Source organism: Microtus ochrogaster, chromosome 26 (genome assembly GCF_000317375.1).
Source record: "Microtus ochrogaster isolate Prairie Vole_2 chromosome 26, MicOch1.0, whole genome shotgun sequence".
Taxonomy (NCBI): Eukaryota; Metazoa; Chordata; class Mammalia; order Rodentia; family Cricetidae; genus Microtus; species Microtus ochrogaster.
This window is the reverse complement of record NC_022025.1, coordinates 9,222,524-9,246,731: the sequence shown is the minus strand read 5'-3', so window position 1 is coordinate 9,246,731 and position 24,208 is coordinate 9,222,524. Positions and strand designations below refer to the sequence as shown.

At 39.8% G+C, this 24,208-nt stretch overlaps 1 protein-coding gene across 2 annotated transcripts in view; it reads right to left on the bottom strand.

Annotated features, from left to right (window-relative positions):
• Cacna2d1 (calcium voltage-gated channel auxiliary subunit alpha2delta 1) overlaps positions 1 to 24,208 on the bottom strand; it is a 441,225-nt gene that overhangs the window by 124,676 nt on the left and 292,341 nt on the right. For both annotated transcript variants that reach the window (XM_005358331.3, XM_005358334.3), the window contains exon 7: positions 6,588 to 6,719. In XM_005358331.3, the coding sequence (XP_005358388.1) occupies positions 6,588 to 6,719 (132 nt within the window). The remainder of the gene's footprint in view (positions 1 to 6,587; positions 6,720 to 24,208) is intronic.

Sequence of the window (24,208 nt, the reverse complement as noted above, 5' to 3'; positions counted from 1 at the left end):
GCCTCGTGCCAGCTGTGCCGGTCCCCGCTGCTGCCTCGCCGGACCCCTCTGGACCCCGCCGCTTGCCTCTGCCTCCACGCCGGTCCCCGCCGCTTGCTTCTGTCGCCACCGGTCCCCCAGAGCCTATTTTTGATTGCAGCGCTGTGTTGCTCCGCCGGCGCCGCGACTGCGCCGCTGCTCCGCCGGCGCCGCGACTCTTTACTTGCTGTTTTAATCACTGAACAATCTCGCTGCGATCTACGCGTGGAGATGGGCGGCTTCTGATGCTTTGCTGAGATTCGCTCTCAGGAAGATAGAAACATGCTGCTGCAAGGCACATGCGCACAGCGTGTGGCCCGGATGCTCTTGCACCTACAGTGCTTCTGTGTCCTTCCTTAGGACAGCTCAGACTGTCTCAGCTAAGAACACAGGCACGGAAAGGGGACCGCGACCATGGGGACACTAAATTAAGTTCAGAGTCATCCAAGAAGAAATGCTTTGTGCTGTTTCTGAGAAGTTATCTGAGAAAGGAAGGTATAGGGCTTTGCCTACTCAATGAGCACAGATTGGCGCTGGCCGGTCAGTAGAGGTGGCCCACTCACAACACAGATGTGATTCAGGGGAGTGTCCTGTGCTCTCACTTCTGACCAGCCCTCACCGTGAATTAATATTTGATTTGAGGCAGGAACAAACTTCGATAATGTTAAAATAAAAATTCTGATTTGTTTTTGTAATTGGCAGGACAAATCGTATCAATGGACACAGAGTGTATTTAATAACTATTGTGAAAAGATAGATCTTATTTAAAACTAGCTTATACAGTGATGGCTAGATGTTAATATATTCATAAGTAAACCGTGTGTTCATTTACAAATCTCTAAGCAAAAGAGGAAAGAAGAAAAGAAAAGAGAAAAAGAAATCAGGCACCGTTGAAGATAACGTACCATTGGTAGCACCGCTTTTCGAAAGCCCAGATAATCAGAGGCTCCAGGAGAACCCGGTTTCTAGAAAAGCATCAAATGGCCCCTCAGCAACTAAACTAGAGGAAACAGTCTTCAAATGTTGCCGTATGCGATTTGAGGTTGGAAATATTCTCAAGTTATTTTTCAAAATATCATATGTAATGTATGAAAATTGACTATCCATATGGGGAAAAAGAGTATCAGGCTACATACTTTACATACGTATACACAGATTCTACTATGGTTTATTCCATCAAAATTTCAGCCTCACAACAAGGACAGTGTTGAGGAATTTAACATTTATGCTGAATACATCAGGCTGTTTTTTTTTTCAATCTCTTATCTTCAAAATGAGCAAACAGGAAGGGTAGATCAAGTATTTAGTAAGACAGATGGTAAATGTCATGTAAAACAGAGTTTTACTTTTTTCTGTTTTTCCCCCTTTGTAACAGAAAGTAATTATCTAAAAATGATAAGTACTCTCTACTTTAGCATTTCAACGAGGCACTGATTCCTAGCCATAATCTCAATTTAATACTGCAATTGCCACAATTTCAGGAGGCTTTAATAGGTGAAACAAATGGTTTGTACCAACAATTATTTTTTAAAAACTTCAAAAATTCATAGTTTTAGCTATTAATCCATCTTGACAGCTTAAACTTCATTTACATAGATTAGGAGGGGCAAGGAAAAGATTCAGAAATGAAACATTTTCTAACGAGCATGGATTCAACGAGAATCCATGAGCTCCAACCAGTTTTGTTTTGTTTTAGACTTTTAACTTTATTGAGCACCATAATTGCCTTTATGGTTATTAAGAATATTTTGTTACATGTACACATTATATAAAGATTGTATATTAGTGTTACCATATCCAACACCTAAAAGTTTATTATTTTCTTTTTGGTAATATTAAGGATTCTCTCCACTTATTAAAACTCATCCTGCAATAACTGTCTGGCATAAGTACTCAGCTACATTACAAAATAGCAGAAGTTACTACTACTCCTTAGATGTAGTTTTGAAACTGTTGCCCAGCCTCTCCATTCTCCCAAGACTGGGAACCAGGACTGTATCCTGGGCTACTCTGAGATCACCTTAGTGTCAACTTCCCTGTGTCATGGATTGATGGTTAACCAGGGAACTGGCTACACATATCTTGTAAAACAAAACTCTGGGCAGAGCAAAAGCTGGCAGCTAGAAACAGAGTGCTGGGGGAAGACTTTGGAGATCATCTTGTATAATAATTGGTCCTAAGAAAATAGGCAAAATTATAGCATGACATAGTCAAAAGATAGGATGATTATCGTAGCAACTAAAACCCCTTCCGGGATAATTTTCCTTCTATCTTAGCATAAAAATCTACCTATCTTCAAGTTAAAAGAAGAAAAAGAGGGGTAAAGGAAAGGATGGTGATGGAAAGGAAACAGAAAGGACAGAAAGGATTGGTTTTCAGTCTCTTTTTAGGCAAATCTGGTGGATGAGCAAGCCTGCTGATGTTAAGCTCAGGGCAGATACTGAAGTTCAAAGAACAAATTACAAAACAAACTACTCTTTCAGAGTCCTCACAGGGTGCCTAAACATCCTATTTCCCTAACACTGGGCAAGATGCTAAGAATATTAGTGTATCTCCTTCTCTGAATGTAACTGCCATTGTTCTCTTGGTTTGAGGGCTGAGGTCAACAACAGTTTCCGAGAGCCATTACATCATTCATTGTCTGCGGTGAGGTGTGTTTATTTGCAACCTGGCTGTAGAACATAGTAGTTACTGTACACCATATCAGGTGGACCTGTTTTAGGTAGCATTCAAAAAATGAAACCAAGCATTTTAACAATTTTTTTCTGATTCAGAAAATAAAATTTCTGAAAGGTGATTTACTTTTAAACTCCATGACAAGCATTCCCTTGAGAAAAGAAAATATTGGTAGCTCAGCTTAAGGGGCGAAAGGAAAAGTCTACATTTGGATAAAGACATAAAATCGGTTTTGTTTGCTACTCAAAGATCCTGTAAAGCAGTGGTTGTGGGGGCTTCCTGATGCTACAAACAAAGACACCGGGAGCCTGGAAGCTCGGGCAGTTTAACTGGAAGTTAGTTTTTCCTGCCAACCTTCGAGAGAAATGAAGAAATAGTCACAAGGAAGCCCCCAATGTGGTGCGCCTCTCTGGCGTTATGACTCAGCCATGCTTACATTTCCTTCCCCATTTTAACTTTGCTTCTTTGTTAACCAACTGTGAACTGGATTATTCTCTTTAACTTCTTAGATCAAGTGCATATTGACTAGGCATACCGGAGCCAAGCTACTGTAGACATGCCTGGTCTTTTGTCTTTACATTTTTCTTTTTATTTTTTTTTCTTTTTATTTTTATTTTTTTTTGGTTTTTTGAGACAGGGTTTCTCTGTGGTTTTGGAGCCTGTCCTGGAACTAGCTCTTGTAGACCAGGCTGGTCTCGAACTCACAGATATCCACCTGCCTCTGCCTCCCAAGTGCTGGGATTAAAGGCGTGCGCCACCACCGCCCGGCCATTTTTCTTTTTAAGATAGTAGGGGTACTTCCCTGCATACCTGATACCCAGGGATGTCAGAAGAGGCACTGGATATGGCTACTAGAAATCAGAATTAGGTCCTCTGTAAGAACAGCCAGTACTCTTGACCAATGACCCTTCTCTCTGGTCTATAATCTTTTGTACTTTGAAGTACTTTGAGTTGTGGTTTATCTCAGGGACCCACCTTAACCTCTAGGGCTAACCTTAGCAATAATTAGCATTTCTGTACTTTGTGTGTGAATCAGGTATCACCAAGCTCAAAAGACTCCCCAGGCCCTGGAGCTCCTGCAGGAGGATTAACTTCACTACAAGAACCTAGTTAAGATGTTTTATGGCCCATAAAAGGTTCAGTGGGTACAATGCCTGCTGTTCAAGCACCAGGGTGTGGTGCTGGATCCCCAGGACGCACGTCAAGGCCAGACCCACATCTGCAGGCAAGAGAAGGAGAGGCAGCAGAGAGAGACAGGCTTACTGGCTAGCCAATCTAGCTTAAAGAGGAGGCTGCAAGTTCAGTGCCAGGATCTGCCTCAAAAGGAAAGGTGGAAAGTTACGAAGGGAGATATCCAACATTGGCTTCAAGCCCACAAGGGGAATGGATCTGCACGCACGTGCATAGGCTACACCTATATGTTCCACAAAGCAGTAAATGGGATGTAAAGGCAGAGGTAAGCCTGTCTGTGTCAGTTAGACAGAATTAGTAGAGAGAATATAGTCTATTGAGGCATTGGCAAAAAGTTAATTCATGTTGATGACCCTGTCTTACCCCTTGGATAAGAAATCTGGTGTGATTACATCGCTACTGTCATAAAGACCAATGCAGCACTGAACTCACTGGAGAAGAAACTGCACGAAGGGTAGGTACTCCAGAGGCACCATTTTAACAATCCTTCCAACAGGTAACTGAATTCAGCCGGGCAGTCTTCTGCTGAGTCAGTTTGCCTGTCAAAGCCTATTTTAAAAAATGAGGTTTTGGGTTGGGCCTGGCCTGGCTTCCACGGCTAGCCTTCGGAGAGCATCACTAGGATTTGGCTAGATTAAAGACGAAAAGATCATTCCAAGGTATTAGGACAGAATGTCAAGACACCTGAAAATTTCTGGTTAGTATTAAAAATAAAAAAGACCCAACACTTTAATTAGCAATTCAGTATGAAAGACTCATAGAATGCAATTAATACAGGTAAGAATTCCATGTTATATTTAATAACAAGTGCCTGTCGAAAGCACTCGGGTACCACAGTCCTCTTCAGCATCCCGCGTTCTCTCTGTGTGCGTGTGCTTTCTCTTCTAATCCTATTTGTCTATGGCCCCACTTTGTCTTTCCACCTGTCTCTCCTTTCTCTCTGGTCTTGGTCCTTTGCTTTCTCAAGAATATCCTAATTTTCAATCACTGCTTTTTTTCCTTTCCCTCAAACCAATGTTTATGAAAATTTAAATGAGGTAAAAATTTTTAGAAGATTCAAAATGGATATGATGCTATTAGTTAATGATAAATTTACTCGCACACTACTGGAGAGGGTATTAGGACAAGGTCTGATGTAAGCTAAAGATTACCATATCGGGTTTATTATATACATATACAATATGGTTATTGTGTACCATATTGGGTTTATTATGCACACAGTGCTGCTGTTCTTCCTTTCTCTTTCATGCCCCATATAAATAATATTTAACATTTAACACATAGCAAGAGTTTCACACGTGCTCTATTATATTTTATGAAGGGTTCCACGAGGGGAAATCCCACCATTATTGTAATCTAAGATATTATTGTGATTGCTTTCTAATTTAAACATGGCTTTTGCTAGTGTACCAGAACTCTGAAAAAAGAAATTAGCAATATTCCCCCATCTGCCATTTGCAATCACCTAGAGGTTAGGAATACCACACCTGTTTATGTTACCCAAATATTTCATTTATTTCTATTACTATACAATGCAAGAAAAAATGAAATTTTATTCTATTAATTTTCTTCTAGAGTTTCACTATGACAAATTCAGTTGTCAGCACATTTAGTAAAACAAAGCAAAACACCACGAACAACAACTAGAAAATCCTGAAGTCTTATTGTGTCCACTGAAAACAGCGTCCCAGGTCAGGCCTTTGAGAGAAAGAATGCATGCTGGACTTGTAAGAACGTGCTGAAGCTAACTGTGCCAAGCCTTCAACCGTGAACAGACATTTTCCTTAAGTTTTCCCACAGGCGCTCAGAGGGAACCCCTGATTACTTTTTGCTTTTGTGTTATCAGGTAGTGTTTAATCTCTCCTTACCGTTCCTTATAGTTTTTTATAGACATAAAAACATTACAACAGCACTTCTTTCAGTTTATAAGATATACCCATGCACACTGAATATGCATGATCACTGAGATGACCTAAGAACTGGTTGCAACATGATACAGACAAAGAGAGCCGTGTTTTTCTGTCTTATTTCATGGCCCTTTCATTTTAACAAATGCAGATCCACTGGCTAAAAGGAAAACACTAATGCTTTTGAAATATAAGCTTCCACCGTAGGGCCGACTCTTGGAGAGAAAGCGTTCAACACAGTTCTGAAAGTCCATCTATTGCTGTACTGAGCTGTGCGGCTGGACCTGAACCAGGGAGTCTTCTTTCCCAGCTTCCTCTGTGTCTTCCTTCTCAAATTCACGCCTATGCATCTCTGCTCAGTCTCACACTGTAGCCTGACGAGGCAGCAGCATCATTCCTAAAGACTTTTTGGGTATTTCACTTTGAAGTAATTATGATCAAGTTAGTGCAATGTTACATGCTTTTTCATAATAATAATTTCATGGATTCTGGCATTTTCAAACATGTAAAAGAGGTATTTGACCATGTCCTCACCATGTCTCCTGACAGAAACCGTCATCAATCCCTTTCCCAATTTTATTTCCTCTTCTTTATTATTTACTTACTTAGTGATTATTAATCCGTTAGGTTGAATAATGCAGCCCATATGTACACAGAGGTACGTGCCATCCACTGGGGACTCTATCTGTGGCTACGCCACCAGTAAAAGTATTCTACAAAAGGGCATTTAACAGGCATCTCTGACGCTAGTATTCACAATTTCTCTCCATATTTGCTGAATCTCGGAACACGTACCTGGATAGTACCGCGCCAGGCCAGTGGCGCTACCAAACACCTGCCACAGCAAGGTAGGATCCTCATCGCGATTCTTCTTGAAGACTTCATCTAAGGCACTTGTCCAGTTGAGTTCATTTAACACTATGGTTGCTAGCAAAGACAAGAAAAAATAATATATTTATTCAAATGTACATTGTTTTATAAACTTATGCTGCATGTTCCTATTGTCTGCTATAAAATCCTGTTAGTTACTGGAACTTGAAAGGCTTTAAGCACAGAACTAGGTTTTCAAACAATGTGTGACAATATTGACAGTCAGAATGGGTGACTGGCCGAAAGCCCGCGCATGGCAGAATGTTCACCGGCATCTCGCACCTACACTATTAGGTAATAGCGCCACACCCCTTCCCAGCTGTAAAAAAGTCATGACTTCAGACTTTCCTAAACACTTGTTTTGGTATAAAATGACTCCCAGGTACAAAGTACCAAGAGCTCTTTAGACACAAAGAAAATGAAGTTGGTTTATATCTCTTGGGTTTCTCAGAGACGGGTCTATAATAGAATTTAAACAGTGCAACCCTCAAGTTCTACTGAATCTCTGTTGTATATTCATGCAAATTACTTGGGTAACAAAGTAAAAAAAAATAACAAAAACATGATTGTCATAGAGTACCTTTATCATCTGTGTTCACAGAATACTAAAAACATGTATACAGTTTGGTAGAGGAAAAAGTCATTAGGAAATTTGATAATATCAATGTTAGAAACTGGAGACTAGTCAGTCAATGTTTCATCAACACCATTCAAAGTAATAATTTTTATTTTTCCTCTTCATTTGGTTAATAAAACTAGAACATGTTGGTAATAAGGCTTATGTGATTAACATAGATGCTGAACTATAACTACTTACAGATCTGGGGATGTTCTCCAAAAACATGTCATTCAGTGGTTTAAAAGAATATCCCAAAAGAGAATTCCAGATTGTAACATAACCAGAGCATGGTTAAAGTTTCTTGAGGAGTCTTGGGTAGTGGCTGTGTGCAGTGCCTGCCTGCCTGCCAGATTCAAGGTCCTTATCTTGATTCTCAGAAATGGAAGAAACTTTGTGTGTCAGAGCACACCTACAGTGCCGGCATTTGGGTAGAGGATGTAAAAAGTTCTTGAGTTTAAGGTCATCCCTGGAAGCCAGCTTGGGAGATATAAGCCGTATCTTAAAAAAAAAAATTAAAAAATGGAAGGGATATAATTTTCCCTTGTACAAAATGAGGTCCAGACAGTTCATGTGTTTCCTGTCCTTGTATGTAAAAGATACGCCACACTCTCAACAGATCAGATGTGGGGGTCAACACACATATGAGAAAGGCTACCTAAGCCTCTACTGAAAGACATTGCTTTAATTCCACGTCTTCTCCAGATGAAAGTGATTTCAGTTGATGTGAGCCCTTCCTCTTAGGAGCATGCACATTTATAGCAAGGAAGCATCCTTTAATCACTGAGCTAGCTGTGCTCCAACAGCTTTAACATTCCGTGCCATTAATTCATTTACCACAAAGTATTTTCTCATTTCTGTAACTGTTCTCTGTTCTTTTCTGACCACAGGAAACAACAAATAATGTACAGGCTTTATGAAGCTAAAATGAAAAACAAAACTTTGCCTTTTCTTGGGCTTTTTTTTCCTTCTGTTTTTTGTTTTGTTTTATTCTGATTTGTTTATTTAAATCTTATTATATTTTATTATTATCCCAGATGCCTGTCTGTTTTCTAAGGAGAGAGAGAATAGGGGTAGCTCCAAATGGGAGTGGAGGCAGGGAGGAACTAAGAGTAGGGGAGGGAAAACATAATTAGAATATATTATATGGAAAAATACATAGATTTTCATTAAAAGAATTCCCCCAATAAAAAAGGGACATCGACCTGTAAAAAGAAAGTTGCATAGCATGGTTGTTTATTTGTGAATGTTCCGTTTTTGTTTGTTTTATTTTAAAGAAAGTAACAAGCATGAAGGAAATATAAAGCCACCCTCGGACCAGCATCCTGATGGAGCTCTCATTATGGGAAACTAATGAGATTTCAATCTTGATGTATGTGATTACTTTCAGAAAGATCGTGCTGTGTGTGTGTGTGTGTGTGTGTGTGTGTGTGTGTGTGTGTGTGTGTGTGTGAATATTCATGAGCTGGGTCAGATCCACGGTCCATCTGGGATACTGAAGAATTCATATTCTTAATCCCATGAACACCTAGGGGCCAGTTATATGAAAATCTACATTCATGTAGATAACCTGAGCTGACACCATTCATGAATATTTAAGGTTTTATACAAATCACCACAGAGAGGGACATTGTATAGTAACACTGCACAGAACGAATCATAATGTTTACTTAAGATTCCTAAACACTTCATTACTATCCAAATGATTCTGTCTCTTCAATTTCCTTAACTCTATTTCACATCAAACAACAGAAAACAGGCAACTACTTTATTATTAAAGTTTTACTTGTTTTCTAGGCTGCCATTTTTTCTTATTTTTATTAGGTATCTTCACAACTATGATATAGTCGAGACGAGCACATCCTACAGTTTACAATTATGCACTGAGAAAAACAGCTATGCTCTGAAATATTGCTATTCTTATGGCAATATGTCTTAAAATCTCAGTCGACACATTTGAAAAAATTTTGGATGCGACATTATAGATAGATTTCTAAGTGTTTTCATCAAAATGACTGCACCTACAAATGAGCAACGTATATAAAGTACAAGGGCCCATGAGGCCACTGAAATGCTTTTAAAGTTCACTCAGAAGGAAGGAGATGATACCCCTCACTTTAGCAGGACGTAAGTTTGGTACTCTGTGTGTACCAGGGTATCAGGATACACACACTGGATATAAGGACTTCTGAACAGAGTCATCATTCTGGCTGTTCCAGAATAATTAGACATGAATATCTAATGCCAAAAGTCAAAGCACAAAGGTCAGCCACAGGTGTCCAGATCTAACAACACACCTCGTAGGAGACAGCAGAATCACAGTGCTCACAGTCTTTCCATTTAGTTCCATGGGCAGAGAAAGAGAGAGAGAGAGAGAGAGAGAGAGAGAGAGAGAGAGAGAGAGAGAGAGAGAAAGAGCTGGCCTACATTCGAATTTTATCATTTCTTCAGATGCACCCTCCAAATTCCTTATGAAACTAAATCCTGAGAAAGTAAGATAAATTATCCACAGCGCAAGTTTTTTACTCAAATTGTACTGAAAATACCTAAAATGTAAGGAATGTATTAAACATATATATAAAACACCAAAGCAAGCAAGAAAACAAGTGTGTGTGTGACTTCAGACCCTTGGCCACTCAGCTACCTTTTCTCTGATACAGATTATACACTATCTTTCATTAGTACATAGTGAATAACATGATATTGATATATTTTCCTTTTCCAATGAATAATGACTAGCCCATCCAGAATTACTAACGTGCACCACAGTTGCCAATCTATATGAGACAACTGGTGGCTCCTTGCTGTAGGAAGCCGCTTGTTCGTTTTCTCGGCCTCCCAGACTCACGAAATAATCACACAGGAACTATATTATTTAAATCACTGCTTGGCCCATTATCTCTAATTTCTTATTTGCTAACTCTTCCATCTTAATTTAACCCCTCTCCATTAATCTGTGCATCACCATGAGGTCAGGCCTACCAGCAAAGTTTTAGCGTGTCTGTCTCCGGCCGAAGTTTCATGGCTTCTCTCCTGACTCCACCTTCTTTCTCCCAGCATTCAGTTTAGTTTTCCCACCCAGCTTTGTTCTGCCCTGCTCTGCTCCAGGCTCAAAGCAGGTCTTTATTAATCGATGGTATTCACAGCATACAGAGGGGACTTCCACATCAGCTCCTTAGTGGAGATCACAGAGCTAAAGCCTAGCCTGAGCCTCAAGAGCAGCTCAGCTTGAATTTGCAGATCCTCCCTCTACCTCCAGGACATTTACACACCATCAACCATCTTCACCTCTCCCCATTTGTAAAGAGTTCAGCGGTTACAACTAGTTACAAGATAGCACATCGGAAAAGTTAAAAGTTTCTATGTGGAAATGCTTTTTCTGCTGAATGCCCTTGGTGGCCATGTCCTTCCTCTTGTCTTGGTGGCTACTGCTCATTTCTATTCTCCTGACAACATAAGTTTTAAAAGATATAAATCATCTCTTTTTCATGGTAGAAAAACCAAACCCGCATTCTCCAGAAACCTATTCATCTTCAGGAATTATTTCTACAGATGGCCAAGGAGATTATTCATTTAGATAATGATATTATAATGAAAAAAACATTTTGCTTAGAATTATTTATTATAAAGTCCTCAAAATGTGATTGAAAGTACATGTCACAGTATTTTGATGTTAAGACATCGAAATTAAAAGTTCTTTAAATGAAGTAATTGTATAGTAAATGCTATTCATAAATTACCAAGCAAATTATAGTTTCAAAATAAGTTCAAATATTTAAATCTATTTTTTCAAAAATTGTGTGTGTGTTTACCTGTCTGTCTGTCTAGGTGTTCTAGGAGCCAGAAGACATCAGATTACCTGAACAGAAGCTGCAGGGTGTTCTTAGCCATGACATATGGGCGCTGGGAACTGACCCCACTTCCTCTGCAGGAGCAGTGCATGCTCTTACCATGGAGCCATTTCTCCAGCTCAAGAGTGTCGAATCTTTCTAGACCAAAATCATAACTTGTCTATTTGGCCAGATACATTTTTAAAACATGGATTATGTTTCTACCAGGCCCTCTCTGATTTGCTTGGCACTATGTTTAGTCACGCTGTGATCCACATTATCAGTCAGAGAGCACATGTACTATATATCACATTCAAATCGGCCCTACCTTTTCTCTGAATCCTAAAAATAATAGAATTTTACATTCATACAAATTTCTGGTCTTTTGCTTATGTTGAGAATAAATGTAAAGTTGGCTCTGATAGTCTGCTATTTTTCCACAAATGGTATATTTAGCTGCTAGAAAAATCATACTTTGTACAAATTAAGTTCTTTATAGATGTGCAAAGCCAACTCAGAGTGACTATGTGGAGAACAGCCTTGACCTCGGGGCCTCCTCTGTACGGCATGACAGGATTTCACGGATAATTGATTCCCAGTGCCGAGCATCCTTCCATCCCTATTCTTCACACACTTGGATTTTCAAAAGTATGGCCTTGGTCTTCGGCAACCTCTTGTTATGAGTATCCTATTGTTCAGTGTGGCTTCTCAAGGGAGGAAAGAAAAATCCAATTTGTGGGAGCACAAAAGCAGCCTCTTCCAGGGCTGCTGATTCTGCCAGCATATGTGACTCCTCTAAGCTATACCCTGTCAAGACAGAAGAATGCCAGCCATTGACAAGCTCGAAATTTTGTTTTCTTTTGAAAACCTCAAGCAATAAAAGGATGAATTATTGTTTCTTTTTAAGTTTAATCAAGATTTCATTAAATTTGAATGTGTTCTGTTGATTTATTCAGAACTCAAGGCCTCACCATGCATTAAAGTCCTTTAGAAAGCATGAACATTATAAATACAGCCAATTATAGTTTATTATTTTCATAGCACATCAGTACTTGAAAAGCGTGTGTGTGTGTATATATGTAGTGAAATGTATCTTTGATATCTTTATATACTACAAAATTATCATCATGGTCAAGCTAATTACACAATAACTAATTATATAATTAATATGATTATATTAATTATAATTAATCTAATTAATAACCAGAGATATGAGACTGGGTATATCATATATAAAGAGCACATACTATATATAAGTATATATGCATATGTATTATATAAACCTTGAATAGAAGAATTGCCTATTTCTTGCAACGCAATGGTTATCAACTAAGAGGTAGGTTCCTTCCCCAGGAAACTGTGACACATGCTTCTGTCATGACCAGTGCAAAGGGGTGCAGGAAACAGCCTGCACTGCGCAGGGTGGAGCAGCCATAAAGCATTGTCCAGCATGGTGTCAGCAGTGCCCAAGTTGAGAGGTCTTGCTCAAAGGCATGTAATACAATTTAAAAAAGCTGTATTGTCAACGATTAATGTCAATAAAATGCCTTAGTAAAACGATTCAAAATGCAACTTGATACATTTTAAAATCCTATTTCGTTATGTTAAAGTATGCTAGTATTTCAAGCTGCAGTTTGGTATCTTTTGGTTAAGAAAAATTTTTATTTCAGTTCCAGATTTTCTGAGATAGTTTTTACTCTCTAGAGAAATCAGCCAGCTCGGCTTTCAAAGGGAGACCGGTGCCATGAAATGCCATCCCTTCTACAGCTCTTAATTCTGAGCAGACTCAGAATAGTGGAGATTCTCGGGGGGTTATTGTTGCCAGTAATGTTGAATTAGGCTCTCACCATAAGTGAATTGCTAGCCTGAATTGCTAGCCTTTGTCTTGATATCAAACGTCCATTGCATAGCATAGGAAATACAGTAGTCACTTGGGTTCCCTTTAACAGATGAGCTGAGCCAGATGCCTCTAATTTTATTCATCCATCCTAATCTGTAGAAAGAAGAAAATTTTAATAAGAAAAAACTCACTGATCTAATTAAGGGCAGGGGGAAAAAAAGAATCCACTTTAAGGACCAGAGAGTGTGCATAAATATTAAAAGAAACGAATCTATTCAGTGGATTCGCTTAATGGAATCTCATCTAATCCCAATGTAAATGAAAGATTAATAAGGCTGAGGGAGAGGGGAGGAACAAATGTAATCTCTGCAATCACGTCTCGGGCACGGGATCCCCCTCCTTCTAAGGACAGGAGGACAGCAACCTCCCAGGCACAGGGGACCCCGATGAGGAGATAAGCCCTATTCCTCCAGTTAATTTGGTACAGATATTAAAAGGACCTTGTTCCTGTCAGTTCTCTACCGCTCGGGTTACTGAGGCTTCTGCCTTTGCTGGCCATCTCTTTCCTGAGCCAGGGATTGTGCACCTGGCCACGGGCCAGAGCACAGCTGTTCCACTTTAATGAAATCTGCAAATTGGGGAGCAGACGGGAAGGGCTCAGGGAAAATCCACTTTCTAATCTGAGAGAATAAGAAAAAGGGAAGGGAAATAGAAGACATTAGGATCTAATACCGTGTCTCGTAATTGAAGGATTTAATAGTTCTTTAAATAAAACAAAAATTGAAAGGTTTGTAGGCAGGCTGTATGAATTTTCTATAACAAACGTTAAGAAAAGTAGATAAGGTAAAAATAGGTTGCTTTTCTTTTTTATTCCTTCAAAATGCTGAGTTTTTCTGTCCCTTGTATGAGTATTAAATACATTATTAGTAACCTTATTGAAAATGCTCAATCATTTGCCCTCTTAAAACAAGTCATTTAACCTCTGTTCTGTTCATCTAACGCACACCTGGTCTAAGGAACCCGGATGGCGACGCCACTGGCGTGAAAGTCCAAGAGGCTTGCGGATGGAATTCATCATTCCTTTTCTTCACAGTTCTTACCCAGCTGAACTAAACACATTTTCTTCGAATGTCTCTCACAGACCACGTCTTCTAAGATAGGTCAGCATCATTATGCTTCTGTTGTGAGTTTTAATTTCCCTTTAAGAAACCACACCTCTTTGCTTTACAGGCATCTGAAGACAACTCTACTCCGTCTGAAATCTCGTTCCTTCCACTCCTCCTACTTCAGGTATTCTTATTATAAAACTCCGTGGACTCGGACAGGAAGGACACTTTCACTTCAAATACGAGAAGAATATTTCCTCTCAGAAGCGCTGCTCCGCACAAGCATGCACGTTAAAATTCTGAACAGTGGTAAAGGAAAATGAAATAAACTCGGAGGACCTTAATTGCTATAAATTAGAGCATTATTCTAGATTGCTTGCTAAGTGCTGAACACATTAAAATAGCTAAACATGATCTATAGATTGTTAAATTTAGACCTTAAAAATAAAATTAAAAAAAAATCTGTGAGTTAAAAAAAATGCATAAATTCTAAGTGCATACAAATGAAGTTGGAAGCCAAGTAGAAATGAATATGCATCTAAGACCAAATTTAAAGGACTGCAAATGGAGGGTAATTTTTTTCATGCATGTGTTCAAATTTCTCATTAGTGATGTCTTTCTTTTGGAATCCGCGAGACTTTTAAAATGAGCATGCTGGTGTATGTAGTGCAACAAAGGACTATTCTCACACACTGGCCACCCACGTACAGAATGTGCATCTTCTGTTAAAGCAGCCCTTGGGCCCGGGGCAACCTGCACTCTGAAAGCCAGGCTTCCTCCACCAGCACTGAGGGGACCTTTACAGCCAGCCACACAGAGCAGAGGGGACGGAGCTTGTGCCTGTCTCTGCCCGGTCCCTCAGCAGCTGCACAGGGAATGGTCCTCTGCTCTTCTTGCTCTAGGTCTCAGTTCATGTCCAACAATACTTAAGTTCCTGCTCGTGCATCTCAGGAAGGACGCAGGTAGCAGTCTTACGACGCCATTTGCATCGCTAACACTGTGCTAGAGTGTTATTTAAGGAGCCGTTTACTGTATTTGCGGAGGAGATGATTTTAACAGAAATGAGATGTTCCCAGGGATCTTCAAATCACATTGATAGATTCCTCCTTAATTACAGCATTGGCATGCTACATTCGAGTAAGGCAAATGGAAGATGCCAGTTTTCATATGCATCCCAGGGACAATACACACACATCCATATATAGACAACTATCTACATACAAGATGCTATTAAAACCCAAAAGAAATCTTAGCTGAGAAACACAAGCCAAATTAGAAATGGAAAGTCTCTTCCTTTGGTCTGTGGCTGCCCAAGAGCATAAGGAATTTAGTGTTTCCATATAAATCTGGATTGCTGAATTCAAAAAAGGATCCAAAGTATTGGGGCTGACTAACGAGGCACGGTTGAAGGAGGACAATAACAAGGCTCCTGGGACACAGGCAGCATTGCCAATGCACCACACGCTGCTTGATGCTTATGGGGCTCCGCCAACCAGTTTTGGAACAATGAATTGCCTGGTGACTTCAAGAAGGGAGGATAAGATGCCCCGACACGCACTGTATATAAGTCTGCTGCAGCCGCAGACAGTGCTTTTGGTTTCAGCACCATGCATTGTTCAAATGAGAGACAGGGAAAAACTCGGGCTTAAACCACAGATTATTACATATAGAGTCCTATCACATTCGGGTATGAAGTGAATGAAATAGCATTTTTAAAACAACACGAAGTAGATATGCTTGGGATATTATCAGTTGTACAGGTATAGAAGAGAGTCCACACATACATGGATACAGGCATTAAAAATGTTCATATTTTTCTCATGTACATGAAGGTATGAACATCTGTAAAGAAATACAAAAGTATTACCTTTCAGAATGCGAGCCACAGGGAGCATGGCTTGTTCTGACTTCAACATATTCATTAGTAAGGGACACAGCAAATAAATATGCTGTCTAATTTTTCGACTCTAATAAATCACATTTTACTTTTCAATTCGAGATAATGACTCTATAAAACTTTAAACTTGTTAGTAAAATCGAAAAGAAAATCTCAATCAGTGGACACAGGTTTAAAAGAGATAAATGATTCAACACATGATCAGAATAAGGACCCTGCACATTTTAAGTGCCTTAAACGTATTCTATCTGAAAAACAGAGGACAATGAACAACCGGGTCATGGCATTTCTAGCTGCAGAGTACACATTCTCTTTTCGTCCTCCGCGACTGTCGTTGCTGTGTCTTTAAGTAGCCTGCCAGCCTCCAGTTTCTGCTGGTTTCCATCCGTTCTTCCTGTAGCTGCCAGGGTGTGCTACTCCGGCAGTGACCTCCCTGATTCCAGGTCTCCAGTGGTTCTCCTGGAGAGCAGATGTTTATAATTGGCTTCTGTCCCTCCTCCCAGCAGGCTGTCCCACCTCTTTCCTGCAGAGCGAGCTTGAGCCATAGCAAAGACTGTTGCCATTCCCTGCAGATGGAGGGCTGGCTCTCCCTCCCGTACCACTGGCTTGTCTGGATGGCCTCTCTCCATCACATCTCAGTTGACAGTAGGCCTCTTTCGGGAGTCCTTCCATTTAACCCATTCTTCTGTTCTGCACACAGTAGAGTGGCCACTCAGCGCTCTCTCTTGCCTATAGCGTTTACACTTGCATTAAGACGCTTTCCACAGAGCACAGCCCTTGCTTATTTCCAGTCCTACTGTCGTATCATTTCATTAATATACATTAATAAATTAATTAATGTAATATATAATTAATATAATAATATAGCCTATGTGTTAATTTTGCCCATTGCCTACAATTAAAGTAGAAGATGCAGCAAAATGTGACAGAACTCATTTAGTTCGGTTATACACAAGCAGAGATATTTCCAGATGTTCAGGAATTGGATGAAGAACATTATGCTGCCTAGGGTTGTCATGAAAACTGAAATGAATCCCTGTGGTTCATGCACAGGAGAGATTCAGTAGACAGCAAAGGTAACGTGTCTAGGCACTCAGTGCATGGGATTAGTGAGCAGAAGGGTTCAGGATAGAGGAAATTTAACGTATACGCCGAGTCATACTTTTAAATGAGGTAATTTTCTATAAAGCCTGAATCAGTTTTTCTTCTTTTTCATCCCTCATTGTGCCACAGCATCCCTGAGAAGGTGGAAATGGTACATAACTTTGTTTTATTTTTTCCTCAATCAAGCAATGAGCCGTGAGTAGCAACTGAGCTAAAGGGGTTTATTCATTTAATTTAGATTCTTCATTCCCCTGCATGCTACAGGGCCCAGGAATGCTCTGTTAATGTCGGTGCTTGGAAGAGCCAGCCCTCAGGAAAGGACGCCCAGTCTCTCCACATCTAAGAAGCTTTCTGCCGATTATTTTCCAATTTGTGTTCTTATTTCCCACGCATCTGTTTCTCATCCAGCACATATATTGGCTCAAGAAAGATTTCCTGAACACCCATCTCATGTCTGGGACCCCTCTAAGCTCTCGAGTTACCAGCAAATGAGGAAATAGTCTCCATGTGTGGGTACAGTAGCTGTCAGAAGGACTCCCTTTGCAGCCACAGGCATCAGGCAAGCTTGTGGGAGTGGCAGTCCCACAGATACCCTGTTGACAAGCTCAGACACTGGAGGAGCGCACAGATTCCTCCCGCTCTACAGAGCCCATCAGGACAGCAGGCTCCTGTTCAAATGGAGAGGACTGTTTACACATGCAGTGGAAATGAACTATCTGACCACGCACCCTCCTTTAAACTGCTCCCCAAAAGACACAGACCTAATCACACGCTTTTACCGGAAAACCAATTAGAAGCACTGGCCAAATGATTTTGGAATCGATTTTTGTGTGATTTGGGTACTTTGACTGTAACAGGTTTAATAGCCTAACTATAACGTTTGGTGATTTGGAAAATAAAATCCCACTATTCTCCTCTTTTCTAGACCTCCCTCCAGTAGTCTGCAGTGTATCTTTAACTTCCTCTGTATCCTCAAGGTTTCTTTTCTATACCTAACTTTATTCACTCTGATGGCCTCTGCTTCCAACTGTCTTGTCATATATTACATGCTTTTGTCATCTTACACATGAATAATATTCATGCATCTATATTTATTAATAATACAACTTAATCTAATATATAGTCCAATGTGCGTACACCCACAATAATTAGTTATATGTCCCAAGGTGACTACAGGAGAAGAGTTTAAAGGTCCCTACACATTGAAACGCTTATGCTTGAGGACATAGAGTTGCACACTACCCTGATTTTATTATGTATTAAACCTTAGATTTTAATTAAAATACTATAGTACATGAATAAGCACAGGCGGTATATTATTTAAAATAAAACTTTTTTGTCCTTTAATAATCATCATTGAAAGTCTCAATATTCAATTTAAAATGAATCGTGACCATTTGTTTTCAATTACTCTGATCAATAGAAAAGAAGCAACATAAGCCGGTCATCTCAATCAAATTTCACTGCCCCAATTGACAACACATAAGTATCAGAAGCTAAATAGATTCATTTGTGGGGCAAGTGGGGCTCACAAAGGACCGTCCTGCAAGACATTCTGCAAGGCGGGAGGATGGGAGGTCTGGCTGGGTGGCTGATCTCCTGGGCTGAGTGGAAAGAGATTGTGGATTGGTTTCAATGACAGAAATGATATGCTTTTGAATATCCCAGAGATGCTGAATACAGAAAATTTAATTCTGGGAATTAGAGTTAGACACACCAAAGCAGAAAATAATCGTATCTTCTCTTCAGACTTCATTCAGAAGTCTGCGTGGAATAAGATTGAAGGTGGCCTACAAACCAACAGGTTATGAATCGGGAAAAGCAAAGGGAGCTCATGGTGTTCTATGACACCAGTGTGTGCTCGGGAGGCACTTCTGGGCATGCCTAGGAGAAATAACCTGCAGGACTCCACCCCAAAGGGCAGGAACTAGGGAAAGAAGGAAGCTTGCATTCTGGCATGGCTGCACCTCTAATGACAAAAGGATTAGAGCAGCGCGTTTAGGGTCAATAACAATAAACCCGGGTTTGAAGACAAGAGGAGGTGACTGTGGGATCCGTTAAAGCATTGCTCCAAAGAAAATGAGAGCAATGGAAAGGAAGTTTGGCCACGAAGTCAGCATGTGAGGGAGAGAACACACGATCTGTTGTGTCAGGTAGCAGAGGCTCTCTTTGGAACTGGCAAACACGAACCCCACATCAGCGAGCCTGCAGATATGCGAGCAATCAAGAATTCAGCTGCCTTTTAAAGGGGAGTTGCGAAAAGGAATCAATGTGGATTCAGATCTAATTCTTCAGAGTAAAGAATCCGCAGGCAAGACACTTGGGCACTTATTGTTTGCGTTTAACAGAAACAACAGACACAGCTTCTAGATAGGAGTCTTTCATTTCCAGCAAAATAAACACCCTGACTATGGATTCTTGCAAAACCTGGCCTATCGAATAGAGATAGTACAAATAAGATACTGAAACCAATGACACTTCATTGTCTTTTAGTATGCCTAAAAATGTTTGCCTTTTCCACAGAGCTATTGCCGTAAACCAGTATCCAGGGATGCGGTGCCAGCTGGTCTTACAAAGGGAGTAGCCTAATGCCGTCTCTGCCTGTGCAGCGTGTGCAGGATGAGACAGCCCATTATTCTTCTGAACCTGAAGATATCTCCAGAGACTGAGGCTCAATGTTCACACTGTGTGGGAGGCCATAAAATTCTACCCCAGAAGTCAGTCTGCATTGCTAAAACCTATCAGCAACCCCTGCTCCCTGCACCCCCCACTACCTGTCTCCCCTCCTGTTCCGTGCCCTCACCCCCCTCTCCCCCTGTATACTCCCTTCACCCCCCACTACCTGTCTCCCCTCCTGTTCCGTGCCCTCACCCCCCTCTCCCCCTATATACTCCCTCCTGCTACACCACTGTGTAGTTGTCTTCTGAAATCCCTTGGCATTTGACTCTCAGAAACGGCTAGAATCTCTACCTGGAGCTCTGCCTGCACAGATGCCACTCACTGTCATCCCTGAGATGACAGGGGCGATGGGATTTAATTAGAAATATATCTGATTTTCATTCCAAGCAAGGAAACTACACATGACTTTAAAATTTAATACCTGAGAGTATATTTCATAAAATAGAAATCTAAGCTCATGTTTAAAAAAAAAAAAACCCAATTTAATTTTAAGCAAATAGTCATCCTTTGATATAAACCTTGATGACATATTGAAATTAATTTTACTCTGCCTCCCAAATATACATATGCCTTCATATTAATCTGATTCATGTTTCTAATAGGAACCTTATGTCCTTGTCAGTTTGGGTTCAGTCTTAAAGCGATGGAAGCCTGAGTCTTTCCTATTGCGTGTTTTGGTTTCTTTGGCTTTTCCAAGTAAATAAAAGTAAATCTTTTGCATATCTTTGTCTCGGTCAGCTGGAATTCTTTTTTTGTTGTTGTTGTTTTTGTTTTTCGAGACAGGGTTTCTCTGTGGCTTTGGAGCCTGTCCTGGAACTCGCTCTGTAGACCAGGCTGGTCTCGAACTCACAGAGATCAGCCAGCCTCTGCCTCCCGAGTGCTGGGATTAAAGGCGTGCGCCACCATCGCCCGGCCCAGCTGGAATTCTTTACAGTCACCCACTTACGTAGAGACCTTGCACTTCTCCTGCCTGCTCTATTTGTCATTTCCAAATGTAAGACCTGTAACGACATCTTTGGTAAAATCAAAAGCCTGAGTAATTTTCTCATAGTTTAATATACTGTTTTTTCTTATTTTTAAAACTATGTGCTTTTAAATAGGGAAGCAGACACCATTTTGTTTGGTTGCTGTTGAAATGTATATGTCCCTATTATGTTCAGAATCACTAGTGTATTTAACACAGAGCACATGGTTATGCTAGCCACCTGTACACTGCCCAGACTTGTGTCCTGTATGTGGACAGAAATACAGACTGCTTTATTCTTTCAAAACATTCAAAAGAAGGTAAGGACACTGTTTTTGCTGGGAACAAAGATTCCCCTGAGTTTCTCAGTCTCCAGAGCAACGGCAGCACCATCTTACAATGGAATCTCGTCTTGTTAGCCACTTAATAAGAAGTTCTACAATTAAACCAAACCTCCAATCAAAAATTTCTCATTAGAATTGATCGCTTATCAGAAGTGATAAACCTTCTCTTTGTACTATCAGGAATTTTGGAGCATTTTGATAAAGTCGTTAACGTGAATACTGCTTAAAAACAATAGACATAGTTTCCTACATGCTTCTAAACAATTTCTGTATTTCCCATAGTTCAGAATAAGTTAAAATATTATTAACACAAGAAAAACCATTAGAGAGAGGGACGTAAATGATATAAAAGCCATATTTATGTATGACACACTCATGGAAAATTTGGAAATTAAATAAAAAAGCATAAAAATGATTACAGTGTAATTTTGGTCTAGATGAATTTTGAATAATAGGTTTGAGTGAATTGTTTTATTTAACCTGGAATGAGTTTTACATAAAAACCCATACCTATAATGTGCAGACACGTGCCTTGATGGAAGTTACAGAGAAGATCCAGCGAACCCTTCGATGAAAGCATATTTTCAGCCCTCTGATAATTTTTCATCAATTGATTTCTTTGATCTTATGGGTTTCTTCTGATAACTCTTTTAATGTGATTTTCTAAGCAGAGACTATAAGTTTTGAAATTCATAAATGATGGTGAAATCATGGTTTGTGTCCAAACAGTTTTATAAGAAGCAAAACTATTTGATACTACCTCGTGCTGAATTCTACATATCTTATGCTGAATATCTTATAAAATATCTTATTCTGAATTCATTATTTATACAAAATACAAAGTGGTGTACAAACACGTGAATAGTGTCAATATAACATTTCTGTCAAAATTCTTTCTCTGGGGAGTTCTTATACACAAAAGACTGGTGGAAAAGAGAAAATTTGCAGAAATGTCAACTATGTTACTAGCAGAAGTCAAAGTCTTTCCCAAGCATGACTCAGAACAGATTTCTTGCCTTCTCTATATCAAAACCATGAGAACCAGTGCTAGAAGAAGACCTCCAAAATGTCAGGGACAGGTGTTAGTGAAGGACACAGGTGACGGACTGGCATGAATCTTTTCCAAGATTCACCCAGAAATTAACAAACCATCACCAAGAAAATGAATTTAGCAGATGATGTTCAAACGCTAAATGCAGAAATAAAAGTGCCCACTTTATAAAACTTCCAACCAATTAAAAACGTACATTGTATCGCTAAGTTGAAAATCAGGGACTCATAGAATAGTTCGATTTGTTGCAGAGATAATAGCCTGCATTTTAAAAATTTCCATTAAGCACTCATTCTTTATTACTAGGACAATGAGAAATGCTTCAGGTAACTATGGCAATGCAAAGATTAACAGAGAGAGAATATAACATGACGCATGGTTCTCCCACTATAGCAATGTCTATGTGTATGGAGAGTTGAACAGATTTCTTTTTCCCCAGCCTACTAATGCAAGCTGAATTCAAATGTCTTCATTTGGATTTGGCCTCTGCCCTAGCGTTTTTGGAGCACATGTTAGTCCCATTAAATCTGGCCATAAATTAACAGCCCTGTAATTTAGTCAGCAGGACGAGCCATTAACACCACAGACTTGGGGGTCATAAATTATTTAGAGTTTTAGAAAATGAGCTAATAAACTAGATATACTACTTAAACATGTAAGATTTATATAATTATATAATATTTTCATCTGACTGTAGACTTAGAAATGAGGAAAAGCATAAACTTAAAACGGTTGGTGTCTAAATTTAATTAGCGACAATTTAACCTCCCCTGAAATGAGCCCCGGGGCTTGTTTTTCCTAAACTGCCACCTTCTGAAAGTCCAGATTAAAGAGAAAGAAAGAATATTGACAGTAAGGGAAGCAGTCATATATATTTTGTAGCTCTCAGGAAATCTTCACAATGACTTTTAACATTTAGAAAGTTGGCCTTAAAATTTACTTTGGAAACAATGCATCTATAATACAATTCTGAATTTCTATTTCCTTTTGTTTCTTTCTATTACATTTTATTTGGGGCATGGTTTCATGTAGGCACAGCTGCTCTTGGACTTCCTACACAACTGAAAGGCTTGGCCTTGACCTGTTCTTACTCCCTGCTCTCATCTTCCAAGTGCAGGCAAAAGGAGGTATGAGCCACCCTGTCTGCTTCTGGAATTTTTCCCTTTAAATATTTATGGAGAAATCCTGGTGAAGCAAAGAAATTCAGATTAAAATAACTACTTATGAATTTTATGAACAGTGGGATGCAAGATAATAAAGATGAGTGGATTAATGGTGATGCTTCAAGACAGATACAGCAGAATATATTTAATTTTGAGTGTTGATATATTTACATATATGTTTTAAATATATAAAATCCCTAATGTCAGCTCATCTTATGCACTGTCAATAGAGTTTACCTTTATATTGATTTTCCCATTCTTGCGAAAGCTCAACAGATATTTACAGCTATACCAATTCGTATTTTATCTATCATCTATTTATTTATCATCTGTCATATTATATCTCCATAGTCTTTCTTAGAATATATGAATGTGAGACTGACAAAAGTTGTAGTAGAAATGTATTGTATACATCAATAAATATCAAACGGACACAAGATTAAATTATATAAATGCCATCCTATTTAAATTATTACATAATACTGTTTCAAAGCTTTAAAGTTTAGGATCCAGTTTTATCATATGGATACTTAAAAGATGCTTAGATTTCTCAAAAAATTTTTCAGAAACCTTTATGTGGAATTATGTTTCAAATTTTAATAAAGAATTCAACCTTTTCAAGAATTAATTTTTCGCGGCGGGACGCGGCCGGAAGACCGGACGGCGGGACTCGGCCGGCCGGAAGACCGGGCCGCGGGACGCGGCCAGAGGACGCCTATCACGGCCAGGGCCAGCGGGGACCGGCTGGGACCAGCTGGGACCGGAGCAACTGCAGAGGACAGAGGCTGCTGGCGGTGGGAACCATCCCAGCAGCAGAAGCAGGCTGCAGGGACCGCGCGCAACACCGAGATCAGATCGCCCCACTACAATTAAATCAAAGAGGTAGGCCTTTTGTTGGCAAGGTCACTGGCAAACAGGGAGCTTGGTCCTGTTCCTGAAGACCTTCGGAGGG